Genomic DNA, 16,611 nt, shown 5'->3' with positions numbered 1-16,611 from the left:
AGGATAGGATAGGATGGGATGGGATGGGATGGGATGGGATGGGATGGGGTGGGGTGGGGTGGGGTGGGGTGGGGTGGGTGGGGTGGGGTTGGGTGGGGTGGGATGGGATGGGATGGGATAGGATAGAATTAGAATAGAATAGAATAGAATAGAATAGAATAGAAGAGAAGAGAAGAGAAGAGAAGAGAAGAGAAGAGAAGAGAGGAGAAGAGAATATCAGAGTTGGAAGGGACCTTGGAGGTCTGCTAGTCCAACCCCCTGTTCAGGCAGGAAACCCTATACCATTTAGACAAATGGTTGTCCAATCTCTTCTTAAAAACTTGCAGTGTTGGAATGACATAAGGACTCCTGCCTTAAGCAGGAGGTTGTACTAGAAGACTTCTAATACTTCTAATTTGCTTCCAGTGCTATGATTCTATGGTCCCATTTTGTGTATGGGTCCTCCAGAAAATTTCTTTAGCCTTCCTTAGCAGCCCTCCAGAAGTGGCAAAGACTAAACTATGTCCTAGGTTACTGAGAGTTATGGGCTCTATATCAAACACATCTAGAGGACATTCAGATAGGGAACTGTCCATATGGCTCAACGTTGTTTGCCCTGTTATAAGAATTCTTCAGCTGATGTTTTTCTGACCAATATTGTCTTGGAAGATCTAAATAATAATAAATAATAATAAAATTTGTGTATTTATTTTATAGTAAAATAAAGTGTCAGGAATAACTAGTATAGTGTAGTGACTAAACTATTAGTCAAAGACTCAGAAGATCCAGGCTGAAGTCCCCCTTAATTATGGAAATATCCTGGGGAACTTTAGGCCAGGCAGTCTTTCTCAGCCCAACCTACTTCACGGGTTTATTGTTGCATAGGTAAATTGAAGAGGGATCCCCATGGAAATCACCTTGAGCTCTTGGAGGAAAGGTAGAATATAAATTTAGTAAGTGAAAAATTAATATGATCGAGGATTATAAAATCATCTATATTTGAAGAGAGTTTGTGTATATTTTTAGGCTTACAACTCTGCTCTGGAATTAAGTAATGAGACTGACTGGGTTTAAAGTGACAAAATAAATCATTTCATCATAAAATTAAGGGTGTTACAATGAGGTTAGGTACATTGAAAAAGAGTAAGACAATCTTAATGTTTAATGAGATCAGCTGAAAACCTAGCTGCTGCATGCGTAAAACATGCTACGCTTGGTTAGGGATAATCTTACTTTCCTTTATGTATCCTAGTAAGTCAGACAAAAATAGTCCATGTGTTTGTTTCATTCTTACAGTAAATATATCATGCAAATCCATAAACAGGATAATGTTATTTGGTAACCATATAAAATATATTATGTAAATGCAACCAGTGACTATTAGGCTTTATGGCTGGTGTGAGATCTCCTGTTTGTCATCCGAATAATAGAAGCTGCAGATAATGGAGAATTCCAGCTTTTCCCCTGACTCAGAACATGTTGTGGCTCCGTTGCCTGAGCCTGGGCTATTGACAGATGCAGACTCTGAGAGTGAGGGAGAGGAGTTGGCAAGGCCTCCCTCTCCAGGACCCTCCTCTCTGGCAATGCCTCCGGAGGACACCGAAGGCCAAGAGATAGGCCCTGAGCCAAGCACGTCCCCACAGCCACAGGTGGACAGCGACGAAGGAGATAAGTGCTGGCTGGATCCTCGATAGCGGCGCAGGGAGAAGCGTGTGCAGCAGAGGGGAAGGCATGCCAGAGATTAGCTAAGTCACTGGACCACACCCCACAGGATATAAATGTGGGTGTGGTGGCCGGTTCAGTTTGTGATGAGCAAAAACTAGAAATAATCCATGATGTCTGTGTTACTGGACTTCTGCCTGCCTTGTCGGACTGCATTTGGACTAATCCTTGTATTGCTGAAACTTTGCCTGCTTTATCGGAATGCTTGCAGTCTAATCTTTGTTTTGTGTGAGTAAAGTCTGAATTGGCAGCTAGCCACTGGGTTGCTGCCAGCTTTATCTTCAAAGACTTTGTTGTGTGGCTTATTAACTCCGGGGTGTCTGTGGGGGTGCGTGTGTGGGACGGGGACAGAACAGAACAAATGTACGACTTGACAATTCCTATAGTTGCATTGGCTTCTATGCAGATAATTAATTGCATGAAAAACATACCCACCTGATAAATTAATTCTACCTTATCCACATGGATATAAAATATGACACAGTCCTTTTAGATGCCCTTCTTTTACTCTTAATGATCAGCTTTATATTTCTGAGGCATTTTATTAATATTAAAAATAATTTTCTCTTTGGGTTTTGCAGGTCTTTCATTCTACACTCGAGTGCTTGAGAACTGTGAGAATGAAGCTTCATTTGATGAGGTAAGGAAGGAATTTCTGAATTGGAGAAAGGTTATGAATTGTGGCACCTTTGTATTCTCCCACTACTTCAGACCTGCAAACAAGCTGTTCTGTATTCTGTTTTGGCAACTGTGCTCCATCAGTATATAGGCAAGTCACTCTCTTGAGAGATGGAAGACTATGATGAATATGATAAATAAACAACAAACAAACAAACAGTCTTGAATATCTACAAGATCTGGTCTTGAAGAACCCCAGCAATCACTAGATGTGACAAAGGAATATAGAAAATTCAGATTCTTTGCTGCCATCTAGTGATCATCCAGATGATTTCAGTCTACATATAGTAGATCTAAGGATAGGAGACACAGTGTGCATATTGTTAGCTTGGAGGGTCACATACCTTTTCCTTAGAGGTCTCCATTTTTGCACCAATTGGCATATACAGAGACTAGGGTGTGGATAAAAATGGCTACAGTGAAAGAAGGACTTCCCCATTTATAAAACAGCTACTATAATCAAGAAGAAAAACCCAATTTCCTTAAATGATTCTGGCAAACTAAAAAAAAAGGATTTATTCAAGAAGTATACTTCAATAGGAAGGTATTCTTCTGACCCAGCCCCCCAAACATGACAAAACCTCTGAAGTTAACTTAACTCCTTTATTAGGAGTGCTGGCAGCCCCAGCAAAAAGCTTCTCTCTCACTGCAGCCTAACAAGTCCATCCATCTGGAAGATGAATAGTTGTCTGCCACATCTATTCATCTTTGCTTCCTGCCTTTTATCCCCAGAGCTAGAGTGGGGCTTCGCTAGCAGCAGTGGCTCTTCCTTCCCAAGGATTGGCCCACGGATTTCCACTGCTCTCCTTTCCTCTGCCTTCTGTGCATCCACATGTCAGGCAATGGACCCAGCTGTTCCTCCTCTTCTTCATCAGCCACACCCAGAGCTGGGGGCTGTTAACTCTCCATCTGAGGACTGACGGACAGCCCAGGCTCCGCCTCTGTCTCTCTCTCTCTCTCTGCCAGTTCCATTCCCTCTTCCCCCTCGGAGCTGTCAGGTTACCTTGCTGCTGATCCTGACTCCCACACTTCCTCCTCCTCTGATTTGGCTGCTGAAGGAGCCAGTGGCTGACAGGCCACAACAGGTATTATCCAGATGTTTAAATTGATAATTGAATAACCCATTTTCTTCAATTAAATGGAATGTGCTAAACCCCAACAAACTAATCAAAATTAAAACTAGGGATCTTCCCTGGTTTTTTGGACTGTAAAAATGAAGAGGGAGAAAAGTACTTTCAGATATGCATTATTCTGTTCATATATGCTTACAATAAAGTTAGAGCTAGTACTTCTGGATGTGTTTCTTGCCTGAATTATCTCACAAAACTGAAAGGAATAGATTAGGGCAGTGGTTCTCAATCTTTTCTTCACCACAGACCCCCTTTAAATAATTTTTGTGGCCATGGATCCCCCAAGACTTAACTCAAGATTTAAACCATCATATTTCTTCAGGCCTTTGTGGACCTCCTATGATGACACCATGCCCCCTCCCCCCCAGCAGTCTGCAGACCACAGGTTGAGAACCACTGGATTAGGGGCTTGGTAATAACACTTTCAAAAAAATATTGAAACATTACTTGATTGCCTAATGTCTATGGAGATTCTCAATCATCCAGGTCATGGTTGTCCCAAAGGTGTTTTTTTCAAGAGGCAACTGGACTTTCTGGTTTTTCTTTGAAGACATTTTGCTTCTCTTCCAAGAAGCTTCTTCAGCTCTGAAGAACCACTTCAGTCATGGTTGTCCCAAAGGTGCTTAAAAAAAAAAAAGCTTCTTGGATGAGAAGTGAAATATCTTCAAAGAAAAAAACAGAAAGTCCAGTTGTTTCTTGAAAAAAGCACCTTTGAGATTACAAATTGAATATGGGCTAGCAGTGTGATGTGGCTGTAATAAATGCATTTCAAAATCTTCAGGAGAAATTATTCTACTGTAGCCTATTTTGCTCAGAACCCCCTTTGAAAACTCTGTGAAGTTATGGGCACCATCCTTTCAGAAGTGCTCAATAGACTAGAGATTGAGTTCTATGAAGATGGTGTTAAGTACATTTAGCCAAGGGAAGACAAGACCAAGAAGGAACGTGATAGCACTCTTGAAAGGATGTCACACAGAAGGCCAAGACCTGTTCTTTATTGTTCCACAGTGCAGGATACTGAATAATGGATTTACATTTACAAGAAAGCAGAGTCTGATTAAAGGTCAGAAATTAAGTACGAATGATAAGAGCGCTTTGCAGAATATGGTTTTGCAAATGGTTGGACTTGATGATCTCAATCACAACGTCCAACTCTATGAGTCATTTCCTGTGAAATGGGCTTCTATACAAATATGATTAAATAAATAAAAACATAGATTTTAAACTTTTTCACTCTTAACCTCCAGCAAAAATAGGAATCTGGATAGAAAGCATACATTGTAATTCTATGCCTCTGGGCCTGGGGGGTATTTTACAATAATACTTTGTGAATTAACTGATTTTTAGTTTCCGCAGTTGATTTACTTTAATCGGTTTGGATCACTACAGTTCCAAAGCACAAAGTATATGTTTTAAATATATCAAGTTGTACAATATGCTAATTCATTGATTGTTAGACATCACTTTGAAAAATGACAGAACTCTCTGGGGGCAACAGGGTGTCAATCTTCCACCCCCACTTTGCCAATATATAAGCAGTAATGTTAGTCATGCTAAGTGAAGTAAGAAGGATGAAGTGCAGCTTCTCTGCAACTTCCCCATTGCCCAGCCTGATCCCAGTGCCTTTGGTTGGGCAGGATTGGGCAGGATTGAGAATTCAGGAAGCAGTGAATGAGATTCCCAGCTAAAAAGAGGTTCAGAGGTTCTGTGACCCAAGGATAAAAATGTATATGTGCTGGTTTGTAGTATAAAGTCATATCAGTCTTTAATTTTCAATGGGAGAGGTACCATCCTGTGAGATATATAAAATGGTAGATAATTTCATAAATCAAGTCCTTATGGCTCCTGAACTTGTTCACAAAGTTTTACTGGTAGCAAAATGGAAATGCTGTTTCCATTGCCTTCTTCTGGGTGTGTGTATTTTTTTTTTTTTTTTTTACTTCCCTGCCTAGCTCTTAACTTCAGGATTTTCTGGCAGTTTTCTACCAAGTTCTAAGAGGATCCAACTCCAGTTAGCTTTTTTCCAACACAAACCAAATTTGGCCAGGACCTGCTACAGCGTTTTCATCAAAGCAATGTCTCATTATCACAATGTCAGCTTTGGTGCCTTTTATATTTGCCTGCCACACAGTGGTGAAATGTAAAATTTGTTACTACCGGATCTGTGGGCGTGGCTTGGTGGTGGGGGGAGGTAATGTGACTGGGTAGGCATGGCCAACTTTTTTTTTTTTACTTTTAAAAGCATTTTTTTCTACAATCTTAAGAGGTTGCAGAAAAAAATGCTTTTAGAAGCCTCTGACGATCAGGCAACTCAGCTGGGATTGCCAGAGGCTTTTAAAAGCATTTTTTTCTACAATCTTAAGAGGTTGCAGAAAAAAATCCTTTTAAAAGCCTCTGACGATCCCAGCTGAGCCGCGCGATCATCAGAGGCTTTTTTTTTTATTTTTAAAAGCAGTTTTTCAGCCGAAGAGGTTGCAGGAAAAAATGCTTTTAAAAGTAAAAAAAACAGCCTCTGATGATTACATGGCTCAGCTGGACATGGGGGGGGGCAGGGATTTTTGCTACCGGTTCTCCGAACCACCCGCCGCCATCGCTACCGAATCGGGCGATCCGGTCTGAACCAAGAGCATTTCACCCCTGCCGCCACATCACAGCACATTACAAAAGGAGTGGAGTTTGGTGCAATACTGCTTTTGCCATTTCTCTCTTGATCCCTCTGCGAACATCTATGTTGATCTCTGCGGCCAGCAACTATTTCCAGTTCTAATCGCTCTTCTGTGATCTCATCATTGCACAATGGCTTGGAGTCTCCTTCCAAAATTACTCATGAGATCACTCATTTTATGAGACTCTAGTCATCCTCTCATAGGTGCTTGTGAAGTTTCAGTCATTAGTTGTGTGTTTGTGTGTGTTTTTTAACTAATGTTTTGAGGACATTAGTTAATTTGGGGATGTACTGTAGGTGGTAAGAGTTTATGACTGCCTTGTGTTTATGCATCCAAGTTGCTAATCTTATTCTAAAGCAAAAAAAAGACACCCTTGGCTCAAGTCACTACTGAATGTATTACATTCTTTTACCTGGAAGTCCTGCATTTTAATGTTCTGCTGTATATGAGCTGCCTGGAGTTATGTATAGCAATATAAGCTGTTTATGCTGCAGAGAAGTTTCTTTGTTCACATTCTGGATATAATCCCGAGATGATGCCTAGGGCAATCCTCCTTATCGCTCAACTCGGTGTATGCCTTGTCTGTTATCATAAACTGCCTGTGAAGTTGTAGAGAATTTCTTAGGTGCTGGTCTCACCATTTATCCCCCTAAATCTGCAAAGCTGTGTCTTCCTCTGTTGTTACATAAACCAGGATGCTGCAAGCCTTACATAACAGCCTCCCTCTCATAACATACCCATTAAAATGCTCAGGTTGTAGACTCCCTCTTCCCCACCTACATTTTCCTTTTCCCTCTTTTCTTTCTCTCCCTTTCCCTCCCACGCTTCCCACTGAGTTTCTTTTCTTTGTGAATTTTACTCAGCTGCAATCTTCAGAACCAATGTTTGGAAGGAGAAATTTGGATTACATGTCAGTGCTTTTGACTAGGTGCACATGCAGTGCAATTTGTTGCATGGGAAATTATCACCCTGCAATTTTCTTATATGAAATCATCTTCCATTTCTTCCATTGTCTTTTTCTATGAAGCCTTTTCAGAGGTCCCAAATAGCTGTGAACTAATCAGGGTTAGTTCACATATCCTGGGATGTTCAAGTTTGTTTCTCAGTTTGGGGATCTACAGTTGTCATTAAATTAAACATGTCATGCTGAACGATAATGTGATTTATTTGCCTTTGGTGTATTGTGGAAATTGAGCCATTATGGTGTGTAAATACATACGATTTACAGTTTAATACACTGTATAAAGACAGTCAGTTGTGGTTAAGAAGCAAACTAGGAAGGATGTTCCCAGCGAAGGTGTATTGTCTTTAAGTATTTCATCCATGTTCCACTAATGTCATCATCTTTGGATTTTCTTTGAAAGGGTTACATGCTTAGGCAGAATGTAGGTATGCCTCTATATTTGGCAGTGGTGGAATTCAAAAATTTTTACTACCAGTTCTGTGGGCATGGCTTGGTGGGTGTGGTGCTGCTTGTGGGTGTGGCAGGGGAAGGATACTGCAAAATCCCCATTCCCTCCCCGCTCCTGAGGGAAGGATATTGCAAAATCTCCATTCCCACCCCACTCTGGGGCCAGCCAGAGGTGGTATTTGCCGGTTCTCCGAACTACTCAAAATTTCCGCTACCGGTTCTCCAAAACCTGTCAGAACCTGCTGAATAGCACCCCTGCTTTGCATACTTTACAAACTAATTTTGAGTTCAGCTTATTTCAATGGCCAGTTCTCTTTGAGGATAAGGAATATATCAAAGAACTTTTAAACAGCATGAGATAACCATTTTAAAATGATTAAAATGTGTTATATACATTTTATAATGTACATAAAATTTAAAAAGATTAAATGGGGACTTGACCGCCTTCTACTTAAAATCCAAGGACAATGAGTCATTTGTGAGATTCACATAAAATATTTTTTTTCTGATAGATTGCTTCATTTTACAGTACAGGAGAAAGAAAATACACAGATAAGTAGACTGTCATTTTGGGAAACTGAGCAGAGAGCTGATGTAGTCTTTGTTCTCAGAGTCTTAATTAGATTTTTATAATGCCCCATGGGATCATTTCCATTGTCCTTTTTTGTCAGATTTACTTATCTTAATTGACACCAGACCTGAAAGGGGCTTTCTGATTTGTTTCATCCAATGTGTAAATGCATAATCAGATTATTTAAAATATTAATCCTATTGTGTTTTTATAACAGATCAAAGTCTTTGAAGCTAGTAATCTTCAAACTGTATATGAGATACTTGGATGAAAAGTGTCTGGACAAAATCAAGCACAATATTAGACATTTTTGCCACTTTTAGACCAAAGTCTGACAAAGAATAAAGGTAAAGGTAAAGGTTCCCCTTGCACATATGTGCTAGTCGTTCCCAACTCTAGGGGGCGGTGCTCATGTCCGTTTCAAAGCTGAAGAGCCAGTGCTGTCTGAAGATGTCTCTGTGGTCATGGCCGGCATGACTAAATGGCAAAGGCGCACGGAACGCTGTTACCTTCCCACCAAAGGTGGTCCCTATTTTTCTACTTGCATTTTTTATGTGCTTTCAAACTGCTAGGTTGGCAGAAGCTGGGACAAGTAACGGGAGCTCACCCCGTTACACGGCACCAGGGATTCGAACCACTGAACTGCCAACCTTTTGATCGACAAGCTCAGTGTCTTAGCCACTGAGCCACCACGTCCCTACATGACAAAGAATACACACCAACAATTAATTGCTTTATTTGAGGTGTGTTTTTGTCTTTCCTTGCTTACAATCATTTTACAGCAGACCCTTGTGTATGAAGTATCTGCAGTTCTTGGCTGAGTTAAATATTTAAATAAGGCTAGGAATAAAGGTTTGAAGAACATTCTTTGACAAGTAGCAAATTCTATAATGTCCTATTGCTGAAGCTGAGTTGAGGGTGCATCTTAGAATTAATTGTGCCATGGAGAAGGCAGAATTTCAAAAATCAGTATGGAAGAAACTAATGCATCCCATACCTGCAAAGCAGATGTTTCCTGAATATTCTGAGACATTTTTATGAAAATGTATAAGATAAAGTATCCCTGAATATTTAATTGGAGTGGAATAAAAGGCTTTGTACTACCATATTAGAAGTATAGGAAACACCCTTTCTGTCACTCTAAATTTTTAATGATGAATTGAAGGTACAGGAAATGCCAATAAGGGTGTAAAGGTATCTTTGTGAAAACAACTGTCAGGGAAAGTTCTTTACCTCCTAACATTCAAACATGCTTTAAATCCCATTCTTTATTCTGAGCACTGAATATTAGGTCAATAAATCCACATGATGGGATCAAACGGAACATTTGCCTGCTGGGATTCAGACCAATAAGGATGCCATTGGCTGTGAGAATTACAGGCTGCCTTGGTGTACCACAGTTGTGGCAAGAGAGCCTTAACCAAGACATGTCATTTCTGCCATAAAAACCATTTCAAGAAATGGAAAGTGCTTTTTTATTCTTGAGTAAATCTTAGAAATAACAATGTTGTTTCCAGCAAAAATAATCTCTATGAATTGTGGAAAATATAAAAAAAACAACACATTGTTATTGCATATTCTGCTTTTTTTCTGTGAACATGAGTATGTTCCCTAATTTTATCCCCATAGTGAGGCAGATTGGGCAGAGAAAGATCCTAAATCATCCATGAATCTAAATCATTCATGAGATTCAAACAGATTCATTCATGAAACTCCTAGTTGCCTGGGTGCCTGTCATTCTCCAAACTCTGAATCCAGAAGGTATCTCCTACATTAAAACGTGCGTATTCTGGTTGCCTCAGTAAAACATAATAGGTGCTCTTAAACATTTGGAGGAGAACTTCATTGATTGGGAGTTAGAATCAAAACCATGCACTCAAACATATGAATCTTTACTTTTAGGTTTCTCTATCTCTATTCTCATGTCATCTGAGATGATAGTAAGTACTTATTGGTGCAGGAAGCTTCTGTTTTCTATTGTCACTTGATTGCCCAAAGGAGACACAATAGGTTTTGAAATTTTATAGCAGACAATAGCATGGATTAATTCTCAAGGCTTCTGATCCTTACTGAAACTGCTTTTTGAACTGGCGAATCTGGCATGCAAAAAAGAGAATGTCAGTGCTTGATCTATGTAGGGTACTATTACAGTCACATCTACAGTCTATTAATAAATCTGCTGGCAAGGATGACATCAAAAGGTATGCCTCCAAAAATCCATTGATTCTTATGTATGCTACTATATGTTGTGGGCTAAAGCTTTCTTTTGTGAATCTCTTCAGCTATACCAATGAGGAAAGAGCTCTAGTAGCTGTTGGCATCAGGGATGGGTTCTACTTACCTTTACTACTGGTTCGCATCGCACTCGCACAATGCAAAGCTTCTGCGCATGCACAGATCAACTTTGATGACATCCGGGTCAGTGGGTGAAGCCTCCCACCGGTTTTACTACCGGTTCTTGCGAACCGGTCTGAACCGGGGGCAACTCACCACAGGTTGGCATCCTCAGAGTTGTCTGAATCCTGATTTTTTTAATTTTCTGGATAGCAGCAAAAAAGACCTTCTCAGAGAAGTTTTCAAACTTAGTGGGTTTGTTTATGTTTTATTTGTTTTATTTTATTCATGTATTTATTGTATTGCCAAATTACAGCCAGGACCTTCCGGAGCATACAATACTGCAAAAATAAAACAAAAACAATATACAAAATATCAAATAAGAAGAAAACAATATAAACCAGTTATGAGAAAAGGAAGGGAGGGAGGAAGGAAGGTAGGTAGGTAGGTCTTGGTAGTTAAATTAAAAAGCATGGGAGAACAAGCAGGTCATTGGCCAAAAATCTGTTAGAAAAGAATTCCAAATTGAAAAAGGCCCTTTATTTATTTCTCACTTTATTTAAAGATTGAACAGTCTCCTGTATGCACTTCTATGATCTCAAACTTTTGTTCTTTGACCATCAAGCAAATAAATTAATAAGCAAAGCCTCTATTCAGGAGCAGGGTGTGAGGTCTGACTGAATTTAGAAAGAAGTAGAAGGCATTATAAATGATGGAGATCTAGGCTCATTAGTGAGAGGTTATTCATATTTACAAGGTGATTGTGGTCTTCCAAAAATGGCATGGTTTCACGGGGGACAGGTTGTAACTCCTGGGATGAAAAGAGCTCTGTACTTTTGGTCTCCTTACTACAGTGAGGTTGTAGTATTGACAGTGCTGACTTGTCATAGACCTGATTGGACTATTGTTTGTTTCTTTAATATAAGGAAACTTATATTAGCTCATGAATTAATTGGAGGTGGCTTCTTAGGTTTGTCAGTTAATCCTTTTAAGCTCTGCTGCCTGCTAGTTGCCAAGCAACTGAGAGTTTGACTTTAGGAGGCTCTTTTGAGTATATAAACTCATATAATTGTTAAACTTTTTCAGAGGCAAGAACTCTTGTTGTGTCTATCTGTAAAGAAATCACCACTTGGATAATTGGAATATTTCTTTTTTTAAAAAAAATTTTTAAAACAAAACTTTATTCATTCTTTAAAAACATTTAAAACATACAAGTTTCTCTTAATCAAAAACAAATTTACATATACAGTACACAACTTCGTCTATTGACTAATTTCTATTATTATATATACATATATACATACACACAGTGACTTATTTCCTTTTCTATCCATCTGAAAAAAGGAATATTTCCTTTTACCTTTGATAGAATTTCCCCCACTGTTCCTAATACAAACACTAAAATACAGTATACACTACTTTTTAGATAATCTATATTGTTTTCTTCCTTTACACTCCCCCAGCCTTCTTCTTCATCATTTTGTACTGATCTTCAGCCTTGGAAAACTGCTTCTGGATTTTCAACAGAAAACATAAAGACTGGAATCATACCATCACACTAAAGCTTAGGTTAATAAGCCACAATTGTTTTGCTTATACAATATGCTAACTAATGGCTAAATTTCCAAAACATGATGACACATACTGTGGTTTACTACATTTAAGTTGTCTCAATTAAGCCAATTGTTAATGCTGAGCTGCAGTCACCATGGTGGAAACAAAATCAAGCTGGAATATAACCCCTCAGGATAACTCTTTGGAAGTAAAGTACAGCATGAGTTCTTTTCTTGAGAACCTTGTTTAAGCAATATACAGTATCTATGCATATGGCATGGTAGAATACAGCAGGATTGTCATATGCCTCCAGATTTCATATGTGGTAATAAAATTGCTGCATTCTATTAACAGATTCAGACATACTAGTTACATTTTGGAAACCACCTAAAAATGGAAACCATTTACAGTATTCACATGTACACATGGTCCCCAGAATATGGTTTAGGATCTTTCTGCAAACCAGACTAAACTTTGTAGGTATCCTGCACTACACCAAAGAATTAAAGGACCCTGCTTCTTGCCTCTTAATAGTGAATGATGAGCAAGCAAAAGTTGTGTGATTAAACAATGCTAATGGAACATGTCAGAGAAAACACCCTAATGGATGTTTTTAATCAACTGCAGTAAATAAATCATTTCCCTGGAGACCGTGTACAGTATGTGTGTTGTGTTTGTATCCATAAATGTGTGTGTTGTGTTTGGACCCACATCAGCTTCAATTACAATTGCATTAACACTTACTAAAGCAGGAGCAAACAATTCCTTGTGACCATATGCCATAGTTTGTTTCTTACAGTATATTGTTGAGCCAGAAAAGCTAAGCCCTCCAGTCCAGTGAAACCTCTAGAGAGGGGAAGAATGAAATGGAGGCCCCTTTTAATTTGGAAGAAGGGTTGGAGGTTAGAGAGAAATTGGCGCAAACAAAAAGCACCTATTTTACTGGGAGTGTTTTTAAAATAGGGTTGTAATAGTGCATTGCTATCAGTAGCGGGTTTCAATTTCGCTTGCTACTGGTTCGCTCGTGGGTGCATGATGCTTCTGCGCATGACGTCTGGGCGGGTGGGCAGAGTTTCCTGCCGCCGCCGCTACCAGTTCGCCTGATCCAGGGTGAACAGGGTAGCACCACTGATTGCTATGTTCTGTTGCAGAAGGCTCTATAGACTGAAGAAATAGAGAGGGGTGGGGTGGCACTATCTATCCTGTATTAGATGCTAGATTTCTTTGTCTTCCAGTATTATTTGTGTTCAGAGTAACTCAGCTAGAAGATCACACACAAAAAAGCCAATTGGAAAAAAAGTATGGCCCAGGAAAGACTTTTGTCATGTAGCGATAGTTCCAATTCTTTACTAAACTTTTACAAAGTTGTATCCTTTCTTCTGTTCCTCTTGTACTTTCCCTATGACTTCTTCTGTCTTTTCTCTTATTAGGAACCAAATAATTAAGGAAGCAAAGGTGAAGGAGCAGCATGAAGTTTTTTTCTTACTTGATAATGTAAGAAGTGATGATGCTGGAGGCATCCTTAACATTAAACATCATTATACTCTCAATTTATAAAAATCCATATCTTGTTTGAAGGCATGGGTGGTTACTAGGGAGATGCCAGCTGATTTTCTGTGTTTTACTTTGTTGTGGGTAGCAGGCACAATGCCAGCCTGTGCCAGCCATAACACCAGAGTGGCTTTGTTTTCTGTTGCTTTTCTGTATGTTATGGTTCCAGAAAAATGTGGTTATTCACCACTAAGAAGTGAAGCTTTTTCATAAAGATAACTTCTCATTACAGGCAAAGGCCAACCTCGCTACCAGGGCCAGGCAACTTTGGGGGCCATGAATCACCTTTGTCCATTTATTGTAGGATGGATTTTTAAAATGTGTTAAATGCTGTCCAAAGTCAGCTAAGTATGAGTTGGGCAACTAAATATATTTGTTTAATAAATAAAATATATAATCAATTAAGTGGGATGCCTATAGGTGGGACAGTGTAAAGAAGACAGTAGGGCACTGGACTTGGTTCAAAAATTAAACTGAACTTCATTTCATCTACATTCATGTTATTAATTAATTTCAAGCATTAAGATTACTCCCCACATATTGAGCAATTCCTCCCTCCTGCTACATTAACACATTCTGCTTGAGGGCAACTGTTGAAGGAGCTTCCTGGAGAACACATCCAGAGTTTGAGTTCTGCATGCAATCCTGGAGTCTCAGGGAATATGCATGCTTGATCCATTGAAAATCATACATGACTTATTGTTTGTGAGCAGGCTCACTGCAAACCTGAATAGAGGACACATTGATCTCACATTTGCCTACTGAGGATCCCAGATTCTGTTACAGAATACTGGATTAGTAGTTGGATAGTTTCTGAGGCATTTTCTTTGAGAGGTCTGACTGCTAAGGCATCTGTGTCTGTGACATGGTTGAGTATGTTTGCTGCAGAGGTGGGCATTCTGCTGAAGTCATCCTGAACAATTCTGGAAAGCAATAGATGGTGTAGTCATAATATACACTTGATGGAGCTGGGATTTTCCATTTCTCTCCCTGGTTTATTTTTAGAAGTATGCAGCGTTATTTAGGAAGAAATGATGTGAAGGTGTAATGCCGTGATCCACTTTTTCTCTCTGAACATATAACATTTTCTAAATTCCTTACACTTGAATTCACAAAAGGGTTACATAATAAGCCTTATAAAATTATAATTTGCTTTTCACTAAATACCCACTTTAAAATCCTCTTCGATTCTACATTTATATTTTGAACTTTGCATCTGCACGATCTCTTGGTACAAATAGATAACGTTCCTTCTCCTATCTGGAGTGGGAATAAAAGTACACGAATGCCAAGGACAATATCTTAATTGGGATGTCCTTGGTAGTTATTCAAAGAATCCAAGCGCCTGGCAAGAAATATGATTTGCATAGCTATGCCCCCTATGTTATGGAAAAGTATAAAAATGGCAAGATATTCCAAGTATTTTGAATTTTAGTGTAGACCAGAAGATCCAGGAAGACACTGCACACTAACTAGTTGAACTTAGAGCATGGGTGTCAAACTGGATTTCTTCAAGGGCTGGATCAGCATTGTAGTTCTCCTCTTCCCTTCCCCCCTGGGCCTGCCGGGGGGGGAAGGGAGACGGGACTGTTGCCTCCTGCAATACCCTGCTAGACAAAACGGGGTGTGTGTGGGGGGGGGGCTCATGTGGCTCCCCCGTGCCCCGTTTTGGCTGGCAAAGTGCTGCAGGGGGGCATCCAGGTGCCCCGTTTGGCTGCCAGAGGCATCACGGGCTGGTCCTTTGCTATTTCCAGGCCAGTCCCATGGGCCAAATTTAAGCACCCGTGGGCCGGATCGGGCCCATGGGCCTTGAGTTTGACACCCCTGATTAAGAGGGTCTGGACAAGTAGAAGAGACATGTGGTGTGCATTTATTCTGTAGCTTTCTTAAATTATGCTTAATAAAGCTCTTTGGTGTTTATCCTGGTATGAGCCTATTACTCAAATCTTAAAACATACTGATCACCGAGTACCAATATACTAGTACCACCAAGTACTACTACCAGTAGTACCACTATATCATATCAAAAATTCTTGATTCTTGATGAACGTATCTTTTCTTTTATGTACATTGAGAGCGTCTGCACCAAGATAAATTCCTTGTGTGCCCAATCACACTTGGCAAATAAAAAAATTCTATTCTATTCTATTCTATTCTATTCTATTCTATTCTATTCTATTCTATTCTATTCTATTCTATTCTATTCTAAATAGGATTAAAAAACAATACCATTCTGGGGGAGAAGAGCCATTGCAGAATGCTGGCCTGAGCAATATACTTTGGGATTTCATGGAAACCATTAGGTGACACCATAGGTATTGTGGAAATCTGAGATGGTTGAATATGGTGACTCTCCACCCACAGCAGTAGTCAAATATTTACAGATTTGGGAATATGAGAGAAAGAGTTCAGAAGAGCCAGGAAATAACCAAAAAGTATGTTGCCACTTTAGTTGTTTGGTATGCCAGCTAAAACTTCAAACCTTTATTTAGAAAGCATCTATAGCCACCCATCTTAAATATGTAACTGGGCAGCGCAGAATACATACAAAGACAATATTTAAAAACCTATATGTACAAAATATAAAAATATGTGCCTAATCCACAGAAGATTAGGATACTTGTTGCATCCCATGACTGGGGTCTAAAAAGATGGGCTAGATGTTTATGGGATTCTTAGACTACCCAGTCAGTGTGAAATAAATATTTAAACAGAATTGGTCCATATTGCTAAGAAAAATGAACAGCCAACTAAGAGATTGGGTCAATGAAAGGTATGTTTTGGTGCTAAGAGGGTCCATCTATTGTCATTTCTGGTGTTCCTGACAAGCAGAAGGAATGTGCTGTATGGTATAATCATCTATTAAGAAAGGCCAAACCCTGGTGTATAGAATGAAGCTAATCTTCAGAGCTATTTGCTTTGGTTCTACCGAGTTATAACCAAGAAACCATAACCACATTTTCTGATGGTGGAGAACATAAAATAAGGCACAGGGATAATAGATATTTTGGGATT

At 39.4% G+C, this 16,611-nt stretch overlaps 1 protein-coding gene across 1 annotated transcript in view; it reads left to right on the top strand.

The window, feature by feature from the left end:
• OTOF (otoferlin) overlaps nucleotides 1-16,611 on the top strand; it is a 177,442-nt gene that overhangs the window by 15,016 nt on the left and 145,815 nt on the right. The window contains exon 2 of the mRNA XM_070947052.1: nucleotides 2,283-2,341. Coding sequence (XP_070803153.1) covers nucleotides 2,283-2,341 — 59 coding nt within the window. The remainder of the gene's footprint in view (nucleotides 1-2,282; nucleotides 2,342-16,611) is intronic.

The sequence above is a fragment of the Pituophis catenifer genome, unplaced genomic scaffold (assembly GCF_029215685.1).
Source record: "Pituophis catenifer annectens isolate HBS135680 unplaced genomic scaffold, rPitCat1.0.hap2 SCAF_1, whole genome shotgun sequence".
Lineage (NCBI taxonomy): Eukaryota > Metazoa > Chordata > Lepidosauria > Squamata > Colubridae > Pituophis > Pituophis catenifer.
The sequence above is the reverse complement of the archived record's forward strand: the minus strand, read 5'-3'. Positions and strand labels throughout refer to the sequence as shown.